Genomic DNA, 25,166 nt, shown 5'->3' on the forward strand with positions numbered 1-25,166 from the left:
GAGATGGTGCAGAAAAACGAAAAAACAGAAATTTGAAATTGTAATAAAAAAAGGTAAAAAATATTTTTTTTGCGGGAGGGTGGTGGGGTGGGGTAGTAGGGTGGGTGGTAACGGAAAAACTGAATTTTTTTTAAAAAAGAAAAAACTTTTTTTGGAGAGGGGGGGGTGAGGTGAGTTGGTGAGGGTTGGGAAGGTTGAGAAGGAGTTTTGGAAAATATTTTCCCTTCTCTTGATAAGGAAAACATTTTCCTCCAATTGGAGGTAAATGAGTTCATAAGGAAAATGTTTTTCAAAACATTTAAGCCAACCAAACATGGGAAAATTGAAAGACATTTTTCGGAAAATATTTTCCTTCATACTAAACACACCCTGAATCCATCAAACTAAAATTCTAGATTTTCTTTGTGCATAAAGCTTCCAAGGGAGTTTATGAAGGTTAGGGTTCATCTACCTATTATCCTTTAAGGTTTTAGGCTAATTAGATACTCAAAGTCTGTCAACACAATATAACCAACCTAAGAATTCAATTATGTTTACAACATATATATATAGATCACTTGAACTTAGTTGTGGTGTTTAACTAATTGGGCAGATCTATATTTTAAATGGATTACAAAGGAAGGGAGAACATTTAAGCGCATAGTGTATATGTGCACTATGAAAATACCATTTTCAAAGCTTAAACAAAAAGAAGGGAAAAGAAAAGGAAATTTAAAGTCGTCAACAAACAACAACAACAACAACAAAAACAACAATATATCCAGTATTATATCATACCGTAGGATTTGAGAGGGTAATGTGTACGCAGACCTTACCCCTATCTTGTGAGGAGAAATTTAAAGTCAAAATCGATTAAATTATGTGGTCATCTAATCTCAAAATTTAAACTATTAAAAGAGTAACCTTTAATTTATTTAAGTTATATTTTCAATATGTCTATCACATACAGTCGTGATTCTTTTTTGGGGTATTATCACTTTTAGCCCGCGCCAGAAATTATTTATATTCGATAGCCGAAAAAGTATATTAAATTTGTATAATTTTTGCATATAACATACAGAATGTATAATATATAAAAAATATATATTTTTTCGGCTATTATTTTGAGAGCGGCTATACAATGTTATTTTTTTGATTTTTTTCTATGGGCCAAATACGAGAATTGTGTGATCATCTCATCTACAATTTAATTATTAAAAATAGTACACTTCATTTTCTTAATAATCTTCAACGATGACCTTGACATTCACACACGATTATACATATGAACCAATATTTATCGTTCAAAATTGTTACACAGAGACCGTGTGTTACTAAAATAAAGCATATATTCAACACAGGTATAACATAGAAAATACTCGATCACATTACGAAACTTGAAACTGATAATATCTGAACAATATACGTCATGAGACATGCTACGATTTAAGGATTTCTTCTTGGCTTATGTTGCAATTTTGGGACTTTGCTATACTAAAGTTCGTAAAAGCCATTGTCATCAAATATTTGGACGTCGAGAATTAATTAACTTGCCCTCTACGTGAGGCTATATATACAACAAAGCAGTCATCGTCTCCTTGATTAATTTTGCTTACTTTATATATCTGGATACATATTCAACCTCGAGTTTAATATATATATATATATATATATATATATATATATATATATATATATATATATATATATATATCACGTCAGTTTAAGAAATTTTGTGCACTATTAAGTCGCCCAAAGAATATCTACAAGTAATTGTTGATATGTAATGTTGAAAATAAGACCGATTACTTGCGACAAACATATTCTGATTTCTTCATCTATCTCGACTGTATTGCCATTTTAGACTTTATTTAAGTCTTCACAGCAGCATCCAAGTATCCAACAGCCAACTGCTCAAAAGACTTTATTTCACCTAAAATAATCCAAACACCAATAAGTCATCTTTTTTCTTTTTCCAAATATATTTCCCAGGAGAGCTAGAGTGTCGAGAGCGGGTTCGGCCGAACCCAGTAGCTTTAGTTTGAACTCTGTATTTATCTTTAAATATTCATTAATATATACAAATTATTAATTTAGAACATTAAATTACCGAATCCATAAACTTGAAATCTTAGCTCCGCCTCTGCCCGCCCCCCTCTCTCCCCGTACGTATCTATCCACTGTTTGGTTGATATATTTATTGTTGGAGGAATCACGACAAGGACAATATTGTGTGTATATATATATTTATTTATGTATGTATATTTGTCATGTGACCAGTACATCATCAGCCTTCTTATCTCTCTCATGGAAAAGCATTCCCACACAAAATCCTTAATCCACTTCTCCATAATATCTGTAAGCTATTACGGCTAAATTATTTCAACAACCCCAAGCATATATATATATATATATATATAAAGCCTGCACTCTTCTCTTTTGAGATATAATCATGGGTTTTGTTTGAATAATTTGATCCCACTTTTGGATTTCGAGGACGAAACAAGAAGCTCATTGTTGTTGATTATAAAGGTCACTTCACCATTGCCTTATAAGAGCCAATGTTTTTCCTCGTACATCTGCATTACACGTGCCCAAGGGTGTCGAGTTGCGCGCGTAGTGTTCTGCGTCAGGTAAATTAGTCCAACTTCTTCTAGTCTATACAATGGAATTAGCGACGAACTTCATCGCTAATCTATCCCTAATCGCTCGTAACTAACAAAATTTCTTAATAATACGTCGCTAGTCCGTCGTTAAATGGGATTAGCGATGGATTTTTCTTCTGGCTACAGAATTTGTTCGTCGCTAAATCTTGTTTTTTAGTAGTGAGTGTTTATAATATAATTGGTGAAACAATATGGGTTTATTTGGAAAGAAGCATGTTTGTGTATTTTGTAGTTCCTCCTTTGTTTGCTTTAAAACTGTTGAGTAATGATAATTAGCCTAAGGTAGTTTGGCTTATTGACTAATCAGAATAGTTCTCTGGAACATTAAAGTGCTGCTACAATCAAACTTCTCTATAACAGCTTTGTTTGTTTCGAAATTTTTTGGCTGCTATAATAAGTGCTGCATTATGGCATAACACGAAAAATTAGTTCCAAAGAAAATTTGGTCATTGCTATTATAGAGAGGTTTAGCTGTATATTTAATTTTTTCTTTCCATATTCCCAATTTTTTATTTATTTATGGCTCATTAGAATTGAAACTGGCTACCTATCTTTGGCCAGATATTTTTCTAGGGATTGAAGATGGAGGGAGTAAGATATTCTGGATATGTTTTTACTACGGCAATTTATTGTTTTATGCTACTTACAGTTGCTCAAGTTACTCATCCTTCTGAAGGTTGGCTTTCTTCACTTTTCTTAATTAAAAGTTTATATTATCTTTCTTACAGAATTCTTGAGCACAATTTTATTTTGTGCTTCGAATGCATAAAGGGTTTGTTGCCAAAAAAATTTCCCATAAAATATACTCCCTCCCTTCCAATTTACGTAAATTTATTTGACTGGGCACGGAGTTTAAAAAAAAAAAGATTTTTGGAATTTATGGTCCTAAACAAATCAAAAAGGGGCCTAGAGTATTTGTGTTGTTATAAAAGTTTCTAAATTGTTTCCAAATTTAGAAATTGATTATTCTTTTTGGAATGGACCAAAAAAGAAATAGATTCACATAAATTGGAACGGAGGGATTAAGTTCTTTCACCAATATATATCTAAGTAGAGGAGTACATTAATTTTGTTTACGAGATTTCATGCCGTGGTAGAATTCTACATTGTCTTTTATGCTAATAAATGATTAAAATATCTTGGAAAAAAAGATCAAGTTCCTTGCATTTTTTAACCAAACCATTTTCCTATTTGTACTTTATTTTTTTTGTCCTTTTTACGATTTTCCTCCTAATGTTGGTATCATTTTTTTTATTTGCACCATGTACGTAATATTTAATTTGCCCCTACCATTTTTTTTTACAATTTTAACTCTAGCCTTTTGCGAAATCATAGCATTTTATTCGTGAAGAGGGAAATTAAGAATAAGACTACTATTTAAGGGCATCTTGTTTGTATTAGTCCATGTTAAAAGCTGGTTTGAGCATCTTTTTGATAGAGCTGATGCTTAATTTCTAAGGATTTTTTTTTATTTTATGGGTACTTTTTCCATAGTGAGATGATTAATTATGAATCTTAACCATTTCCAATTGCCATTTAATTTGCAGTCTCAGCTTTGATATCTGTAAAAAGTGGTTTAATTGATAATATGGAGTATCTGAAGGATTGGCAGAAGGGTACTGATCCATGTACATCAAATTGGACTGAAGTTTATTGTTTTGACAAAGTTGGAACAGATGGTTACTTTCATGTCAGAGAGCTGTATGTTACTCTTCTCTATTTTATAAAATTAATCTACTAAGAGCCCGTTTGGCTTACCTGATTTAGAGCAGCAGTTGAAAAGCACTTTTAAGTGCTGAAGCTGATTTAAAAAATAAACAATTACGTGTTTGGATAAAAGCGTTGAAATTAATAATAAGCAGCTGAAGAACTGGGTATACGAAGAGTTTTGTTTAAAAAGAATTATTTTAGGGATAGAATAGTAAATATTTTGGTCAAACCTAAAGTGCTTATAAGTTGAAATTTGATAAGTTGGGGGAGAGCAACTTATGGCTTTTGGCTTATTTTGGGATTATAAGCACTTAACTTATGAACACTTTTAATTTTACCAAACGCGTAGATAAGCCAAAAAGTGCTTATAAGCCAGTTTGACCAGTTTATAAGCTTAGCCAAACAGCCTCCGAGAAGAAACTTTCTTGTTGTATAATTAGGTTTATTCAAAGCCAACCTATTTCCAAATGATTTGTATTTCTCATGCCATTATATTCTTGTTCTGATTTCACTCTGGCTGTCCTATATTCTCGTATTTTCTAATTTTTAGATTTCTATTACTTCATGTTTTGTCCCGGTATCTATCTTGTTGTTGTTACTGCTTCTTTTTCGTTTTTTGAGCCGAGGGTCTATTGGAAACGGTCTCTCTACCTTCGCAAGTGGGGTTTGGGCAGGGTAGAGTGAATGCGGACCTTACCCCTACTCCGGAGAGTAAAAAGGTTGTTTCCGAAAGACCCTCGGCTCAAGAACATGTGGGATTACACTGGGATTTTTTTTTTTTTTTTTTTTTTTTTTTTTGTCATACCTTGGTCGTTAACAAATCATCTCGTATTTACCCTTGACCGTAACATATCTCTAAACTGAAATATAATGAAGGGTAATATATTCAAAAAGAAGATTTTTCTGAAGTATTTAGACAAGTGGAATCACATCCGTATATGCAGGAGCTCTGTTTAAATTAGGGTAAATATGTAGCATTTGCTAACAGCAACAGAATGAATGGTCGAAAGTATAAATTTGGACATTTTCCCAAGATTTTATATTTAGCTGCAACCTCTAGCAAAAGATGTTTCTTTACTACTACTGGCTTGTGTGAGTGCAATGCATGAAATGACATTAAACATTTTAATTTCTCCTTGTGCAGCCGTTTGATGAATATGAATCTTTCTGGAAGTTTAGCTCCTGAGCTTGGACAACTATCCCATCTTAAAATTATGTGAGTTATATTATTTCACATATAACATTATTCAATATGTAATAACAAATTGGAATTTTTAACTTATTTTTCTATTATATATGCAACTTACTATTTTATAAAATATATTTATAATTCTCTTTCTCATAGGAATTTCATGTGGAATGATTTGACGGGAAGTGTACCAGGAGAGATTGGAAACATCAAGTCTTTGAAACTTCTGTAAGTTGAATGGAATTCAGTTCCGCTTTTTATTTGGTTCCATCCTGATTTACTTATGTTAAAGCCGAATGAAGGGAACCTTGGCGTAACGGGTAAAGTTGCTGCCGGAGGTCACTCGGGCTATGGAAACAACCTCTTACAGATATGCAGGGTAAGGCTGCGTACAATAGACCCTTGTGGTCCGGCCCTTTCCTAGACCCCACGCATAGCGGAAGCTTAGTGGACTAGGCTGCCCTTTAAAGCCTAATGCTTGTGAAGAATATGTTCTAAAACTTTATCCATTGGTTTGATCCAAGTGCAATTATGCTGATATGCAGGCTCTTGAACGGAAACCGATTTTCAGGATCTTTACCTGATCAGCTTGGATATCTCTTGAACCTGAGAATATTCCAGATAGACCAGAACCAGATATCCGGAAGCATTCCTAAATCCTTTTCCCATTTAAATAGTATGCAGCATATGTGAGTACAACTCATTTTGATTGTTATGAAAATTGGAAGAAGTCTAAGATTTTATCTTTGTTTATCTAATTGAACATATCTTGTGTCTGCAGCCACTTCAACAACAACTCACTGAGTGGTCAAATCCCTAAAGAACTTTCCAATATCTCCACTCTGATTCACTTGTAAGTTAATGGAAGAAATTCTTGTTAGCTTCTCTTCTTCAGAACATGTTTTCGTAACTTTAGAATGACTTTATCTTGGCTGTGAACTAATGGAGTAATGTTTTTGTGATGATACTTTCTGTCAACAGGCTTTTGGACAGTAATAATCTTTCAGGATACCTTCCTCCTGAGTTTTCAGCATTTCCGTCTATTCGGATAATGTAAGTCCCTACACACGCACACACACGATTTACATATATTGAACCTCATATGCAACTTTCATCAGCTGTATGTGTGCAAGATGTATAACTATATCTTGACAAGCAATGTCTCTTTCTGAATTTTCTTATGCAGCCAACTTGATAACAACAATTTCAGCCATTCTGACATTCCAGCTTCTTATGGAAACATTTCATCATTAGTGAAATTGTAAGTGCTCCTTGAACAAATTTCTCTCTTTTGTTCTTTTCTTATCCTCTTTTCCTTCTTTTAGTTTTTTAGCTTGACCAGACAAGGTTAATTTATCTCTATGACACAGCATTATTTAGTTTTACATTTGAAGGACTAGCATAGTAAAGGTTGTAGCTACGAGAGCAATGAGGGAGGTCACTCGATGATTATATTTGTGCTATGCGCCTTTGAAATTTCAAATGCTTCTTCCTCCTGTCTAATATTACTTGCGATTTAGAAATTGTTTACTGTCTTTATCAATTTTTGAAATTGTTATGTCTGCCATGAAGGGGAGCCTTGGAGCAATGTTAAAGTTGTCTCTATGTGGCCTATAGGTCATGGGTTCAAGCCATGGAAGCAGCCACTAATGCTTGCATTAGATTAGGCTGTTTACATCACACCTCCTGGGGTGCAGCCCTTTCATGTACCCTGCGTGAAAGCGGGATATCTTGTGCATCGGGCTGCCCTTTTTTATGTCTGCCATGAGTGGTCTTAATTTACATGCATATATTGGACAATGTATATGAAAGAGAATGTTAAGTACATCTTATTATGATGGATCGGGTAGATAGAATAAGACGTAAATTTGAATCCTAACATTACCTACTCAAATGGAGATGCAATGCTTCTTAAAAATATTGCAGAAGTCTCAGAAACTGCAAGTTGCAAGGATCCATTCCTGATCTTAGCAGAATACAGAACCTAAGCTATCTGTAAGTTCAAGTTTACAATAGTTTCTTCTACTTCCTATACTTCTTGCTTCATGATTATTTGACTGGAAAAATTCTTCTTAAATGTTTAACTTCCTGCTTACTGTTTGTACAGTGATCTCAGCTGGAATCAACTGTCTGGATCTATACCACAGAATAAGCTTTCCAACAATATGACAACTATGTATACTTCGCGGTTTCTTGCTACATGATTTCTTCATATATCTAGTGTCTCATTTCAGCCATATTTTGTGTTTAGTTCATTATTTCTCTGTATTTTTCCCGTCATATGTCCTAATCTAATGCGTTGTACATACTCATCGTGCAGTATTCTGTCACACAATCGTCTTGATGGATCTATTCCGAAGAGCTTTTCCTCTATTCCCTCTTTGCAGAAACTGTGAGGATCTTCACCGTGTCTTGCAATATTTTCTGTTTAGTACTGATTCTGTAAGGCAATATACAAATTTGCAACTCAACTTTATGTATAACAAATTGATTTGATGGTCTTGTCACAGGTCATTGGAGAACAACCTTTTGAATGGTTCCTTTTCTACCGACATTTGGCAAAAGAAGTTAACTTCAACTTCCAGACTTGATATGTAAGATATTGTAACATCAAATTTCTGTATTGAATAGTACTATCATTTACTTCAGGAATGAACCTTTATACAGAAGTCTGGATTTTTGTGAGGAATATTCTAACCCTTATATCTTCTTTGCAAACCTAGTGATCTTCGGAATAATTCACTTTCGGACATTTCGGGTACTCTTGAACCTCCTCTTAGTGTCACTCTAAGGTATGGTTTTCCTTTCCAAATTCAATGAGAAAACTTAAGACATTCCACTGATTACTGAAAGTATGATTTCGTTGTCATTTCATCCAGAGGCGGATCCAGGATTAGAATTTTATGGGTTCAACCTTTAAGGTTCTTAGCATTGAACTCATTGCGTATTTAAAGTTATGGGTTCATATCTACTATTTGTTATAATTTCAATGAATTTTTATATATAAACTTATGCTCAGCATAACTGAACCTGGTACCTATACATTGCATCCATCTCTGACTTCATCTCCACATTTCAATAATAAAGGAATCTTTACACAAATAGCAGGCTAGATTCACTAGATTCACTGTTTACTTTTCCTAGCCGATATACATAGATTATAAATTGATTATATACAGTTATGCACATATTATACATATTGCCGACTATTTTTAGTTTAAGCGGTTGGGTGGATGGCTATTTAGGTTAATTCTTCAATAATTAAAAGACATTATGTGCCTCAGTAAGTGATTTCTGCTAACTTTTGGTAATACTTCTGCTCCTAACATTATCAGACAATTTTTTAGGTTGCAGGGAAATCCTGTGTGCAGCAATGCGAGTGTAAGGAACATCATCAAATTCTGTGGTTCTGAAGCCAGAGCAGAACATGAGACAACTAACTCGACGAATGTAAATGGCTCTTGTCCTATTCATGCATGCCCTAAGGATAACTATTATGAATATGTCCCAACATCACCTGTTCCTTGCTCTTGTGCCTCGCCTCTAAGAGTTGGATGGCGGCTGAAAAGTCCTAGTTTTTCTTACTTTGATCCATATGTGCATTACTTTTTGCTGTATATGACTAGTGATCTTCATTTGGACCTTTACCAAATGTTGATTGAATCAAGTTCTTGGGAAGAAGGACCTCGTCTACGAATGCACTTAAAGGTTTTCCCAGCAGTTGGGGTCAGTACATTTAATAAAAGTGAGGTCATTCGTATTAGCGAGCTTTTCTCATCTTGGGATATCAGTGTAGTTGACCTATTCGGACCTTACGAGCTCCTTAACTTCACTCTGTTGGGACCTTATTCGTACTGTAAGTTTTCGTAGCTTCAATGTATCTCTAGTCCAACTTTAAATGACTCCGCGATTGAGTTAAATCATGTGGATCCGTGTGTTGCTGCAGTGAATCCTGATATTCAAGCTAAACATAAAAGCAAAGGTGCTTTGATAGCTGCAATTGTAGCAGGTGTTTTTGCTGCATTTGTTTCAACAATTATCGCTGTATTAATCAAAAGACAACATGCCAAATACCAAAGCATTCTATCATCAAGAAAACGTTTATGTAAGTTCTCTCATTTGGTAAGCTTTACCTTTACTTTATACGAATATGTTTCTTTCGACTCTTTTCTGCAAAACTGACGAAGCTTATAAGGTTTAATATCTTAATTCCAGCCTCAAGGCTCTCTATAAAAATGGATGGCATTAAAAGCTTCACCTTTAGAGAAATGACATTGGCCACTAACAACTTTGATATCTCAAATCAAGTTGGGGAAGGAGGATATGGGACTGTTTTTAAGGGAATTTTAGCTGACAAAACAATCGTTGCTATCAAACGAGCAAAAGAAGGATCGCTACAAGGGCAAAAGGAATTCTTGACAGAGATATCGCTGTTATCAAGGGTACATCACCGAAATCTAGTTTCGTTGCTGGGATACTGTGATGAAGAAGGAGAACAGGTATGATCAATCCACTCACACTGTGTGCTGTAGCATCTCTTTTGTTAGTTTTCAATCCTTTCCTATGGATTGCGAGTCATTAGTTCTCACATTTCCTTAGTATATGCCTGAAATCATTTCTAGAAATCTTTCAGAGGTCACGCTTCCTAGTGTGCAAATTACATACTCCGTTTCAATTTATATGACACACTTTCCTTGTTAGACCATTCCAGAAATAACGACATATTTTATATCTGGATTCTTTTTCATTCTCTCCACTTTACTAGGAACCTTTCCCTAAGTGTAAAAGTACTCATTTCCTGTTGATGCATTCAGAGTCATAAAGTGAATAAATTAGTGTCTTCCTGTTTATGCATTTGCAGATGCTGGTTTATGAGTTCATGTGCAATGGAACTTTGCGAAACTGGATTTCTGGTAAGGAAAGAGTTCCCTGGATTCTGTTCCTCGTCGACTCTGATCCATCATTTTCATTTTCTTAGTATTTAATTAAAGGCAGCTAAGAGCCAGGGAGCGGGATTTGATATATTTCTTCTTTTCTTTTATTTGGGATTGGATCTTCGGTCCCCTAAGATTATTACTCAAGTTTTTCGACCACTAGGCCACTCCTTGGTGCTGGATTTCTTATTTTTTTATATTCCTTAAACAAGTACTACTATCTTTGACTTGGTACAAATAGACTGGTAATATATGCTCTTAAATATTGTTTTTATGTCTGTAAATGGAGATCAGATGTCAAGAAGCTGACTCTGATATAATAGCTTTATGTCTACATAGATATCACCAAAATAAGAGCCAACAACCACATCTAGGAAATTGAAAAGTAAACTTCATGGTTTTCCTCTAAGTTGCTCCGACATGGCAGTTTTGGTGCCGCACCCCTGTCGACACGACACTACTATGGGTGTCGGCATGGGATACGTACCGGATCTGGTCAAACAATTTTGGATACTTTGACCATACGGACGAAAAAATTCGAGATGAGATATAATTTGATTCCCGAAATCAGAACAAGTAAATTTGAAGAAAATAGCATAGCTTATCTAAGAAATCAATACTTTACTTATCTACAACTCGAGAATAAAAAAGAAATTCACACTATACGTAAGTGTTCCACAAAATTTCTCATAATTTAGAGATATTTTTATATTTTTATTTTTTTGAATTATTTTTAGCCAGACCCCAGCACCCGTATCCTTGCTAGGATCCGTATCCCTGGATCTTAGAATTTACTATCCACACTCGTGTCGGATACCCCCACATGTGTCCTAGTAACTTAGGTTTTCCTAATCAGGTTGTTGCTTTTATTCTTCAAATTATGCTCATCAATTTGATTATAGAAAATAACATTTGATACCTTCCCATTTTTTTAACAGTTACATGTAAAGAAAGTTTGAAGTTTGGAGCAAGATTGCAGATTGCACTTGGTGCAGCTAAGGGCATCCTTTACCTTCATACAGAAGCTCACCCGCCGATATTCCACAGGGACATCAAAGCCAGCAATATTCTTCTAGACTCTAAAATGACAGCTAAAGTTGCTGATTTTGGATTGTCTAGGCTTGCACCTGTGCAGGATGATGAAGGTGTATTACCTAATCATGTATCAACTATTGTCAAGGGAACACCTGTAAGTCTAGACTACATTTATCATTCAACTGCATTTTTTTTCTACTTGTGTAGACAGAAACTACAGTAAGATTTCGAAGGTATAAGATTAAGAAATTGCAGTAAAAAAGTCATTCCTGAGCTCTATTGGAAATAGCATCTCTATCTCTACAAGGTAGGGGTAAGGTCTGCATACATATTACTCTTCCTAGACCCTACTATATAGGATTACATCGGGTATGTTATTGTTATAGTAAAAAGTCAATGATTTCTTTGTAGTTCCAAGTATGGTCGCTGAACTTTAGCAACTTTACGGTTATAGTGGAAAAAGGTAAGATAGTGTAATGTGAGAAAATATTTTCTCTGACTTTAATGTTATAGTGGATATAGTTCAATGACCATATGTGAAATCAACGTTTAAGGTATACACGCAGAAGCAGCTCCACAAAAGTTTCCTCCTATTAAAATTTAAATATACAAAATAACCCAATGGAAACATTACTTTTCAGTTTACTTTTCACTATGACATTTTAGGCAAGTTTTTAGTTTTTACAATGAATCTCCTCATTGTATTGAAGCTTTACTTGTATATGCAGGGTTACCTTGATCCTGAATATTTCTTGACCCGTAAATTGACCGATAAAAGTGATGTCTATAGCCTTGGAGTTGTATTTCTGGAAATCTTAACCGGCATGCGCCCAATCTCACACGGGAAAAACATTGTTCGCGAGGTATCATTCTCAAATACCACTTCTCAATCCAATTTACTTATTGCTTGCATATGTTTTATAAATGGCTTATTCCATCATAAGTGAATCCAGAATCTAGAGTCGACAGGTTCAAAGTAAGTGATATTATTATATTCTTACAATTAAATTGTTTTTCACATATGCATACATTGTTATCCATATTCTAAGTACTCCTGACTAATGCAGAGATATGGAACGCAATCTTTCCTTGCATTCCCGCGATAAGAATTAATGCCTTAAAACATGTGACATATAGGTCACGAAAAGAGCAATTCTATCGTGTTTAATAGTCCCTATCGGAAATATTGAATTACAACCTTGAACCATCAATGGCAGGTACACTTGGCTCATGACTCGGAGAAGATGTACTCAGTCATGGACAGTACAATGGGACCTTACCCTTCTGAATGCATGGAAAAGTTTGCGGCTTTGGCCCTGAAGTGTTGCGAGGACAAACCAGAAGACAGACCTTCAATGTTAAAAGTGGTCAGGGAGCTGGAAACTATTCAGTCTATTCTCAACATGATTCCAGATACTGAAGCTGATACAGTGGATTCTAAAACCAAGTTTAATGAACCAAAGTCATCGTCTTCATTTTCTGAAACCACTAGCAGAGATGCATTTCTATCATCTGATGTGATGGGAGGTTATAGTTTCAGTGGTGTCAGTCTCACTATGCCTCGCTAATAGTTGCTAATCTTTTTGTATATTAGAAAATTAGTATGTAGAATAGTTGCTTATCTTTTGTATTAGAAAAACTAGTATGCAGAATAGGGTATTGCCACACAACCCAGAGGGTATACAACTTTCCTTATTTTCCAGATCTGTCAAACATACATTGTCTTGGACTGAGGCGTAATTGTAGTTATTGTCATGTGATAAAAAAAAAAAAGTAGTTCGATGCACTTGGCACTTTGTATTCACGCCGGGTCCAAGGGGAGGGCTGCACCCCAAGGGGTATGATGTAGATAACCCACACTAACGCAACATTAGTACTGATATGTTGTATCAGCTCAATTATAAAGCTTTCACCCTAATAGGTAACTTCTAATTTGGATCTGTAAAAGCTGATGCATTGCAGTGTCAAGAGAAGTACAGAAATAACCACTCAATGTAAAGTCAACAATAAGCTTGTTTTTTCTATTTGGAACATTACCTCATAAGGTAGGGGTAAGACTACGTAAACATTATTCTTCCCAAACTCCATTTATAGGATTACACTAAGTCTACTATTGTTGGAACATTAACTCATAATTTCCACACACAAAAAAAAAATAGACTATAAAAGCTATAGCTAAGTAACACACAACAAAACAGGGAAAACCATTTTGCTTGCCTTTCCTCTTTACTTACCTTTCCATGCAGTAATTTTGTTTTTTGATGACCGAGAAATCCGTCTGGGGCCGATTCTTTGGACCAACCGCAGCTTTCGAAACTCGGTGGATAATGGGCTCACCTCTCTACCCTTCTCCACTTAAATACCAGGCTTTGCTTTGCATGGTGTGGGGACTTGAACCTGTGACCTAAGACACAAATCCACCACCCTTTGCCACTTGAGCTAGGCCCTGGGGGCCCTTTCCATGCAGTAATTGAGAAACAATGTTATATTTAGATGTTTTTCACATAGATGTTTTTCACATAATATCTCGTCTTCATCATCAACCATAGAAATGAACATAAAACAAACCTCAAACCAATACCAGAACTCCTATTCTGTTCTATGGAACCAAAGCTAGACATGGTTGACTCACTCCAAGCTCCTTACAAGTACAAGAAGCCAGAATTTCTTGGAGTAAAATGACTAACATAATTCATTTTATTTATAGATCATATAATAAGAGAAAAACGAAAGAAATGCTCAACCAGGAGGGAGGGAGCCGGTTTTGGATGGCACGTTTTAGAAACAAATACACACTGATAATAATCACTTTGAAGCAGAATCAGCAGTATGCATATTGTCATTCTGGTCCAGCAACGTCTCTTTCTCTGCAACTAATCCGTCTTCAATGCCAACTACCTTTACTTCATTTGCTTTCTGCGAACCTGTCATCTTCGCCAAGATGACGAATGTCGCTCCCCCAAGAAGGTTATTCACACATCTCAAAACCACAACCGAGGACTTAAATACCAAAGGAGGAAGACCTTTGGCTAGCACAAACTCAATACCATTAAGTGTTTGATATCTTAAGTTACTACTGAATCCCATATGTATTGCCCAAGTTGCAGCATTTAAAAGTGTTGGAGGTGGCTTGTTTGGCGTTTCGAAATTCGGATCCATTTTTTTCCTCATCTTGATTAAACCATTAGATAGTGCAGTTCCAACGAGCCCTGCAGTAAATCCTACTGCAGCAAACTGAGTTCCTTTGTACACAAAAGTTCCAAGCCTACTCAACAAACCATAAGAACCAGACTGAAACATGTGGCTTGGCGGACAGTAAGCAAAAATCGATGGCAGTGTTTGAATCGAAGCGGATGCAGTTGGTGCCAATAAATACATCAACACAAAGTTCATAATTGATCCAACAACAAGTGTTGAAAACACGAAATCGAGTTCATTAAGTCCAAAATTAGGCCTTGATGCCATGTCACCAAGAACATTAGCACTTACACCAACTAATTCCTACATTAGAACCTTAAAAGGAAACTGTGGATCTGCAGCAACTCTTGATCTCCAGCCATTAACAAAAGCACCAATTGGTCCAATACTATCCCAAGAAGACTTTGAATCATCTGAATCTCCACCCTTACTCCACCCCCCACTATCACCACCCCCACCCCCACCACCCCCACTACCCCTTCCAATCCCAATACTTCCTCCATCACCACCAGCAGCACAAGGAACTTGAAACTTCAGCAACAAATCTTGATCCAACTTATTAGAACTAATATGGCTACTTTTTAAAGGGTTAAAGCTGAGTTTTTGCTGAAACTTATTGCCACAAAATCTGTTTGTGATCCCAGAAATGTAACAACTTTGGTTTAAGTTATGATTCTGAGAGTAACCAGTAAGTGGAGTGTAACAAAGTTGAGACATCGCCACCATTTTCTACCACCACCCTAAAATGGGAAAAATAAAATACTAGTTGGTATTATTATTTACTATAATATCAATATTCAATAAGTTGATCTACACTACTCAAAAAATGGAATCTTGAAAAAACAAAGTCAACAAAAAAAAATTATCTTTCATATAACTAAAAGATCAAATTTATGGGTTTTAGTTTAGCAAAAAAAAACAAAAATATACAACAAAAAAATTGGCGGAGAGTTACCTTTGAGAGATTTCTGAGCTATAGTTAACAAAAGATGAGTTTTTTCAGCAGCTACAGATCATGTAATGTAATAATCTCAGATTCTCAGATCAGCAGTGGCTTTACATCTATGGTGGCACTAAAATGGGGATCTGCATGCAAAAGGAGAGCTTAAATAAGGGAATCTATTAATATGACCTAAATACAGGACGGCAGAGCCGAGGTAAACACGGGAATATTGACAAATGGACGCTGTCTGAAGCAGTAGCATCTGTTTTTGGAGTTACACGTAGCTTAAAGGGAAATTGACATTATATAAATATATAATAGTCCAAAAAATATGTATTAATTTTATATATTTTTACAGCTACTACTAATTGTATATAATTTCTGACCGTTAAAAGTGAAAAAATCTCTAGCTTAAAATATGAAGAAACTTGTACTATTTAGAGTAGGTAATGATAATGGCCCACTGGGCTTAAATGATGGCAAATGGGAAAAATCACTAAAATGGTTGTTGGTTCACTTTTTCAGTCATTCATCAGCACCTACTACTCCACATTGCTCAGGGTTGGTGGCTTTGTACTCACTAATCAATTCTACTTGCACAAACATTTAGACTTATACTCTTTCTTTCTACATCAAAATACAAAATTAGTTGATTGCATTTGCTAGTTAAAAGTATTTTTTTTATACATATACACATACATAAAAATATATATATTTTATCAGCTATTATTTTTTGAAGCGGTTAAGAGTATACATTTTTCTTTTCCTTTTATTTGGTTTTCTAATATGCGCTTTGGATATACTCTTTTTTGTTTTCTTTCGTATGGCACTTTTGTTTGTCAGCCGATGTCATGATACATTTAAGATTATAAGTTTAAAAATATTTTTGGTATGTGATATATTTTTCTACCTTTAAAATTGTGCATCATTAAATACTATCACAAAAAGTTAAACCAAGAAAGAATTACTTTATCCATTATTTAATTATATATATACGCAAATTGAAAGCAACATGTATATACCAGCACACACTGCCTTATAGACCCATCCAAATTTTGGCTGTCACGTTTTCAGAGTTTGGTAATAGGCTGCTACCTATACATTAAAGTCAAATTTGAGGTTCTTTTTTCTGTACTTTTCTTGATTTTGTCATATATGGTGTCACCTTTTCATACTCCTATGCTATATTGAAGCGAATTGAACTAAAGAACAATGGTATATGAGCCAACAGTATCAACATCATCAGAGATTCGTTTAAGCCACCGGTAAAGTTACGACCAGGAGGTCACGGGTTCAAGCAAATGCAGGGTAAGACTACGTACAATAGATTCTTGTGGTCCGGTCCTTCCCGGACCCCGCGCATAGCGGAAGCTCAGTGCACCGAGATGCCCTCAGCATGAAAGTATAGCTATAATCTGCACATAACCTTTCAAGAACCATATACATGAATCTGAGTCTAGTAAAAGCAACTATATAGGTGAATTCTATGATAATAATTGTTCAATGTAACTAGACTCAAATGGCCAAGCTGAAGAAAGACCTATATATGCTTAGAAAACACTACACTGAGACAGTAATTATGTAATATCTTATATTGCAATTACTAACACAAAAATAAATCCAATGGAAGAAGTTTACAAGAACTGGCATGACCAAAAATAATTCAAAGAACCAACTATATAACCCACAAGATCTATTCTTCCTCTATACTCGCTTTCTATTTGTTTGTTTCTTCTGTTGAAAAAAATTATAAAATCCACAAGCCAACCACAACGCGACCACACTATTGACCTGTTTTTTTTCTCTTTATATCTTGGGTTTAGGAAGCTATGCGGATATGAGATCAGCAAGTTGAATGTCTGAACTTTCAACGGCCAGTCTTGGGACGTTTCAATCCACCAGAATTGAAAGGAGAGACACTGCCACTTGGTCCAGGACTATCCTCCCTGAAATTTGAATTTAGCATGGCAAGTTCGTGCAATTGTTGTCTCTTTATATAATCCTGTGATTCGTCCTGTGAATGGTAGCATTGCACAAGAATAAGGCAGCAAGTTTAGACAGATATGCAAAATGGTTTATCTTGGTTTGTTTTGAAATGTGCCTAATTAGGCAAAAGGATCGCAGCCAAGTTTTGTCTACTATGTGACAAGTTATTTTGGTGCCAGATACTTAAACTGGTTCTGCCATCATAGAGCACCTATATAGTCAACTACACTACTACAGTCAGAGGCGGATCCAGAATTAATGCTTATGGGTTCCAGTAACGACCTCGAGTAAATTTTCAATAGTAACTCGGTTCACATTCAAATATTTATAGATATTTAGTGAATTTTTCAAACACATTTACACTATTTGGACAAAAGCTACTGGGTTCACGTGAACTCGTAGGTCGCAAGGTGGATCCGCCTCTGACTACAATAATATCTTTATGCAAATTAAGTAGTCAACTGTTAGTATTTTGAGAATTGCATCCTTTTTGTGAGGAGTAATTAATAGCATGTGCAGTTTAATTAATAGCATAAAGTCCTGAACAATCCTCAAAGAAGGAGTGAATCGGAGATACATACCACTGGCTTGAGCAACTCCTCTATTATTTCTTGTGCCTGTCTCAATCTAATATCCACAATGTTCGCTGGTAAATCCGCCTCAATTAAAATATGGAGTGGTTCATTCAGGTGCTCATATCCTGGTATTCCACGTAGGTTCTCCTCCTTGAGATTATCAAGCATAAAAATATATTAGAACTCCAATTATCAGCTCACATAAATGGCCTATTAAAATTTTGAAAGAAACCTTCAAAATAAAAGTCTGATTTCAGGAAGTCAAAGGAACAAGCTGATTTTGACAGAGTGGTAACTTTACAGTCAACTGCCAAGGAGTGAGTCTAAGTTGGTACTAATTGATCTGTATGGATAAAATTATTGATACCAACTTCGGTCCATAACTCAAATCAACTAAGCCTCAATCTGAAACTTGGTTCAACACGTTCAAAAAGAAATCCTTAAGAGTATAAGCATTAGACAGAATATTTGAACGCTAACGTTCCTATGCTTCCTGTTTTGTACATAACTGATCATTGTAGCAAAGCTTTAATAGGTGCAATATAATCCTTCTTATATGAAGATAACTAAGAGAAACTAGGCCAGAAAACTGTACAAATATTAATAAAAAAGAAGAAAGAACACAGTTTGCTGACGTTCTGCAGGACAGGCATTAACTTAAAATAAAATCGTCTTATCTCGTCAGGATGATCAAGTATATGAGATGCTTTGCTCTAAACTACTTACAAAAAGAAAGTTGTACTCAACAAAAGCATCTTGGAGATTTCGCAATTAATACCTCTAATAATTGGTAATTTATATACATATGCAACTATGAGCTAGTCAATCAGACAATCCTGCAGAGAAAGAATAGAATACTGGTACTACCTGATCGGGGTCCTTTATTGACCCTCTTCCTCTAATATATACACGACATCCTGTAGTAGCTTCCACCTGTTTCAAGGAATTTCCCCTCGGACCCAGAAGTCGCCCAACAAAATTGAACTGAAATCCAAACAGAAGTTAGATCAGTCACGTATTTATTTGCCCCAAGTAAAACTATACAGCACTGACAGCCAGTGTGCGAAATCAAGAAATAAGCCCTTACATTTGGATAAGTTTCTAACGGAATTTCTAAGCGCAATATCCTTTTCACAGTGTATGAACTAGGACTTGCTGGTGCCCCATGCCAGTCCATTGACATTCCTGGAGATCCACTTAATCTCTGCCACAAATTAAGAAACTGATATTTAGGGGATAAAATAATAAAAGAAACCGGTTAACACAACACAAAGTGCTTGACAATTTTGGAAGGCAAAAGACAAGAAAATCCATAGCTATAAAAATCAATTATCAAATGAATCATCAGAATGGGGAAACCAAAGACCCACATATTTATAAAATTCAACTAGTGAGAGAGATTGACTTTCATTATCTCACATGCCAACTGCTAAAGGATGTGCTATATATAACGGCTCAAAAGTTCTAGAACAATCTGTATCTTCACCCATTCGCCAATAAATTTCACATTCTGATCTTCGGGCCACTATGCCTAAGGAAATGATAAAAACAAAATCTTTAGTGGGAGTCCATCTATATTCTTTTAGGTTGTCAATATTCTAACATTTCACTCGAACATTGATATCTTGATGGATAAACTGATAACAATACCACCACCGAAAGAAACATCTTGTTTCAAAGCTGTATGGGTAAACAGCCAGATTAGGCATTCATGTCACCCATGTTACCTATAATATTTTTCTGTCGGTGCCAAATTATATGTCCATAATCAATTGCATTCACATCCTTATGCACAGTATTACATGGAATGTGAGTCAAGAACTTCAGAATCCCTTATATTCTTGTTTCTAGATCAAACAGATAACCATCTTCTGATGCTACTGGATAAAAAAGGACATGGAAAGTAATCACAAGAACCGAAGAAGTCCCAAACCTGAACAAGGCATCATTTCAGCAGAATACCCTCTCCTTTACGTATATAAATGTCACAACTAGTTCGGAAAAATCATCACCTCAACATCTAAATCTTTACTATCCAAATTTTACAGGCAAATACTTGGGCAAGCTCATCTCAGGTTTGGTAATTGTCAATGTTGGTTCCAGCTAACCTTGTTCAGACCTTGATTGTGAACTGTTGGACGTTAGAATGCAATTGAAAAGGGGGAATCCCACAATTAATTATTTTGTTCATTCTCCTATAAAATTAACCAGTCTCTGAACTTGGTGTAGGGAAAGAGCAGTGCTCTTGTCGTGCTGCAAGTAGAACAAGATCATGACCACCATTATGCAGTAAGATACTAATGATCGCTCGCCCAGTTATTGATCTTGCTAACTTCCACTAAAATATGCACTTGCTCGTGTACTTTACAATGGTTTTCTATTAGGTTTCTCCAAATCCTTGCGAACCTTGCTTAGTGATTGCTCAAAATATCTAAGGTTCTCATATCGCAGAACTCAGATAAACCTTCAAATAGTAAATACTAACAAAGAAAACAAGAAACATGGATGATTAAAAGTAATAACACGCATGTCCATTCACATAATGTTACATCCCAAAAGGCTAGCAGAAGCAAGAAAATGAAATACTTTTCCAAGGGATTAAGAACTTTTTTACAAAAACAGTTTGAATAATTCACAAATTCAGTGGTGACATTATTAAAATGCATAAATGTGAAAGAATCAAGTTCATCAGAAAATTATATGAGTAATACAAACTCTCATTGAATTCTAAAGTAACTTTGTTTCTGAGTATTAGCTACATGTGTTAACCATTTTGGTCCAAAGTAATTTCCATTGTGTTCAGTACCGAATTTACCTGTTCTGCATCAATTCTCACCAGTTTTCCCACCAAAAGTATGCATAAAAGTTAAATATACCCTGTATTACATTGAGCAACATTATGCATTTCAGGAAACCGTTTAGAGCTCGCTAGCTGCTTCACATGAAATATTAAGACAGTGACAAGATCCTTCCCATTCGACATGCAGTGCTACTGCATTCCTACTATCTAGATGGTAATGCACTCTACATTATTTCCCAACAATTCCATTTAGCTACTGCTGTAGTTTCATTAAACAACCTCTAGAAACTTACTTGTGCTGCCTTAAGATAGAGCACTCTTCAGCTTCACAAAGAGTAGGACTAGATAATTAAGAATCAGTAAGGTTATTTCATCTAGACTATCATTTAATGCAACGCACTATGCATGTTGCAATAAGGGTCTAAAGGAAATCTGGAGATTCTAGGTATGAATCCTAGCTACAACACTCGGTGTGAATCCATCTGCTCCAACCTTGGTGGCAGATTTACCCGGTAACTGTGCTTGTTGCTAGCACGCTGCACTGTGGATTAGTTGAGGCATGCTTAAGTTAACCCAGACACCATTACCATAAAAAGAAAAAGGTCTAAAGAAAATCTGTGACAACTGAAATCGTTGGGCTTGGCTCTGCTCGCTTGTTGTGCTGCGCGAGCCTCCAAATGCCTCAAAGAAAGCGAAGCTTTTTGGGGTAATCCCCGAAGCTTTTTGGGGTAATTCCCACACATCCTTCCCCTGCTCCACGACAACAGCGGTATCTCGGAACAGATTTCACTAGCTAAACATCAAATGACCAATGGAAGAAGAAACAAGCTGATCAAGTCCCTATCTCCACTTCTTTAATGGTAAGCATGAAAATTAAGAATCTACGTTCTTGAACGATTGGAACTTAGCTCTTATCCACTTAATAACATCATACGTCCAAGTTATACTGTTGAGAAAATCATAGAAATCCTGCCAGCTACTAAACTTTTTTCTGAATCATTAGATCTAGATTTGTATAGCTCTACTATGGCTTTTTTTCCTCTTAATTCATCGGCTTCTAGTCCTCACACTCCCTTTGTGCTCAAATCAATACAATAGTGCTTATTCAAAATAATGAGACCAAAAAAGCGTCAGAAACTTCTGAAAATTAAATCTAAAAAAGCTAATGATTCATTTTGGTACAACGCTGTATCCAGATTCAGTTAAATGGAGCAACATAAATAATAAGGATTCATATAACCAACCAAACCAGCTTAGGCTTGCGCTGTTGTTATTGTTGCTGTTGTATTCAGATGCAGAAACAAGAACTATGTTTCTAACCAGAAGTTCACAAAACATTGAAGCCTGAAACCATTTGACTTTTATTACTTCCTAAAGCTCAGTATACGTCAGTTGCCTCAGTATCTAGTTCCAGTGAAGCAGAAATATACCAACAATTATATCTATTACTTTAAGTAGACCACGTAATGGTATTATTTCTTTACGAAGTCACCACAGGATTAAACATATATGTGATGCAGAGACAGTAAAGGGACAGTCCTTTCAAGAGAAGAAATCCACCACATACGGACAACTTGTCAGATATAAAATCACAAAGCCATTTACCTCCTGCGCAAGTCCACTCCAACCACCCAATCCAGTTCCACCAACATTTGACATAACGTTTGCTGAAGCCATAGGGCTTGAACTTCTATGCCGAAATCTGTCTAGCTCACCAAGAATCTGGTTTGGCGTCATTCCCGATACCCTTAAGATCTCTGAAAATCAGAATTATGTTATGGTAATCAATCACCAAATCAATATTGCAAAAACAGCACAATAATTATGACAAAAAATGGTTAAATATCCCGTAAGTTGCTCAAACTCATAATCTACTTATTTTGATCAAGCCAAATAAATAGCATTATAACTATGATGTGCAAAATTATTTAACAACAGAATTGGCATCATAATCACATTAAAATCTAAACAATAAAGTACCACAAACTTAAGAGAAATAAACATATTATGCTACCTCTGCCTGTAAACATGCCTGAGTAACACTCACAAATATTGAGTTTTTAATAATTCAAGCTGCATCCAACCCAAACATCCAGATCAAGTACATTAACATGAAGAGAATGCACTTAAGAATTTGCACCTAAACAAATCTTAAGCTTTCCAACGTGGCCAGATAACTCTTTCAAGTTTTAAGCGAAGCCAGAATTGAATGTTCACTCTCAAGCAGATTATTCCACGAAAACTGTTCTATCACCTAAGTTGAAATTTTCTCATTAACAGAACTGTCCAAGTTACAAAACCCCTGAGAGCAACATTTCAAACTTGAAGAGCTATTTTTAACAATGCACTAAAAGCAAATTCTGATGAGCTTGAACTATTTTCTCCTAAACCTGTAAAATGAAATAGGTTGGCCATGTTTTTACAATTTATATAGATTTGGAAAGATACAACTTGCTGAAGAAAAATAAACTATTTTTATGTTCTTTAACTTCCTCCAATCATTTGTATAATGTTGTACTTCAGAGTCTTGTTAGTTAACCTCAAGTTGCAAGTGACCCGTTTTTAACTATGGTGTCAGCGCCAGCTTGCGCGCACCTCAACTAAATCAAATTGCAAGTGAACCTTCTTCACCAGAAACGAAATGTCTCCTCCAATGCCTCCAGGATTAAATTACTTTCCATTTCATAAATCAAATCCATTCCAACAACACAATCATACATGAATCTACGGTATACACAGAATCCAAAAAGGGGCTAAAATTTAAAAAAGGAAACTTCTTTTATTGGACCATAACCCCATCATATTGAGAAGTTGGGCAAAAACAACAACAACAACAACAACATACCCAATATATTCACACAAGTGGGGTCGAGAGGGTAGTGTGTACGCACAACTTACCCGGTTACCCCTACCTTGTCAGTAGAGAGGCCTCGGCTCAAAGTTGGGCAAAAACAGATAAAGTAAAAACCAATGGTGATCCATGAAGGTTAATAAACACAATCAAGTCAGATCTAACACATCATCTATAACACAAGGAATCAAGAAAATATGCAACTGTGATTAAAAAAGAAGTTACCTTGATTCAAGAGAGTGCTGCATATGGGAAGAACTTGCATGAAAGGACCAACCTTTTGATGTTCCGCCAACAATTCCGATAAGTACTGATTACTAACATGTTCCCAAAACACATGGCAATCACAAATCACAATCCACATAGCAAATTCAATTCAATTAACCAAAAAAAAATGTGGGAATTCAGCAACATAAGAACTGAAAAACAAACAAACAAACAAACAAACAAATACCTGTCAACATCTGGATTACTACTTCTAATTTGAGGAGATGCAGCTCTAGAAGGTGAGAAGTTGTGATTATTATTATATAAACCTGACATACTTAGCTTTTTTCAGGTCAAGTATAAGAGTCGTCAAATGGGTTCCCAGTATATACTATATAGTGGCAGAAGGTCTGTGAAATTGCCAGAAAGGCAGACAAAATCTTTTTCTCTTTTTCCTTTTTCCTTTTCTTTTTTCCCCCCTTTTTTTACACTTCGATTGTGAGAAAAATATTTATGTAAGTAGGCGTTTAGGCATAAAAATTAATTTTTTGTTAAAAAAAGTAATATTTAGAATTAAGTCAAAAAATAATATTTAAATTTAAATTATGTTTGGAGTTTTGTGAGTGAAAAAAAATCTACAAATTTTGATTTTGAAAAATTTATTTTCGAAAAATTTTCAAAAAATTGTAAAATTTCATAGAGAAATATATAACTTTTTTTAAAAGTGTCAGGGAAAAAAAGAAAAAAAAAATTATGGACAAGTGAATACTAAATATGAATAAATTGGGGTATAATATAGGTAAATATTATAGTCTAGGAATTAGACTATTGTCACCTAAGGATCTGCTGTCACCTTCTGTATTCTGTCGTCTTTGGTGTGAATTCAAGAAAATTATTAAAGGAAAATTAAATCACAAAAATTTGAAAAGTAGATTCAATAATTGCGCTCGGTAGGTGCGCACATGAAAACAAGGGTTTTTTTGCTGATTTCTGATACGAGGTGGAGAAAATCCAGGTAGGATTTGTCTTTTTGTGGGGTTAATATCACAAAAGTAATATAGTAAAATTTTAGTCTCAAGTTTGTCCTAGCCGC

At 35.3% G+C, this 25,166-nt stretch overlaps 2 protein-coding genes and 1 pseudogene across 3 annotated transcripts; 1 reads left to right on the forward strand and 2 right to left on the reverse strand.

The window, feature by feature from the left end:
• Positions 1-2,267: 2,267 nt before the first annotated feature.
• On the forward strand, positions 2,268-13,291 carry LOC104229484 (probable LRR receptor-like serine/threonine-protein kinase At1g06840). Of its 2 annotated transcripts, XM_009782136.2 has the most exons (21): positions 2,268-2,612; positions 3,207-3,321; positions 4,193-4,346; positions 5,500-5,571; positions 5,701-5,772; positions 6,090-6,233; positions 6,326-6,397; positions 6,526-6,597; positions 6,731-6,805; positions 7,471-7,539; positions 7,652-7,720; positions 7,865-7,936; positions 8,055-8,138; positions 8,268-8,336; positions 8,892-9,400; positions 9,491-9,649; positions 9,760-10,043; positions 10,406-10,457; positions 11,417-11,667; positions 12,242-12,376; positions 12,731-13,291. In XM_009782136.2, the coding sequence occupies exons 2-21, from the start codon at positions 3,228-3,230 to the stop codon at positions 13,079-13,081; spliced, it is 2,859 nt and encodes a 952-aa protein (XP_009780438.1). In that variant the 5' UTR covers positions 2,268-2,612; positions 3,207-3,227; the 3' UTR covers positions 13,082-13,291. The 2 variants fall into 2 exon arrangements, with proteins under 2 accessions (XP_009780438.1, XP_070021151.1); XM_070165050.1 differs by lacking the exons at positions 2,268-2,612; positions 3,207-3,321; positions 4,193-4,346 and adding an exon at positions 5,222-5,318.
• Positions 13,292-13,983: 692 nt separating this feature from the next.
• On the reverse strand, positions 13,984-15,932 carry LOC104229483 (protein RETICULATA-RELATED 3, chloroplastic-like; annotated as a pseudogene).
• Positions 15,933-17,231: 1,299 nt separating this feature from the next.
• LOC104229482 (KH domain-containing protein At2g38610-like) lies at positions 17,232-24,821 on the reverse strand. Its single transcript, XM_009782135.2, has 7 exons — positions 24,321-24,821; positions 24,092-24,183; positions 22,621-22,772; positions 19,303-19,419; positions 19,083-19,199; positions 18,222-18,365; positions 17,232-17,668 (listed from the first exon to the last, which is right to left on the reverse strand). Exons 1-7 carry the CDS (start codon positions 24,407-24,409, stop codon positions 17,522-17,524), a joined length of 858 nt encoding a protein of 285 aa, XP_009780437.1. The 5' UTR covers positions 24,410-24,821; the 3' UTR covers positions 17,232-17,521.
• Between the last annotated feature and the right edge of the window lie 345 nt (positions 24,822-25,166).

The sequence above is a fragment of the Nicotiana sylvestris genome, chromosome 12 (genome assembly GCF_000393655.2).
Source record: "Nicotiana sylvestris chromosome 12, ASM39365v2, whole genome shotgun sequence".
NCBI classification, from domain to species: Eukaryota; Viridiplantae; Streptophyta; class Magnoliopsida; order Solanales; family Solanaceae; genus Nicotiana; species Nicotiana sylvestris.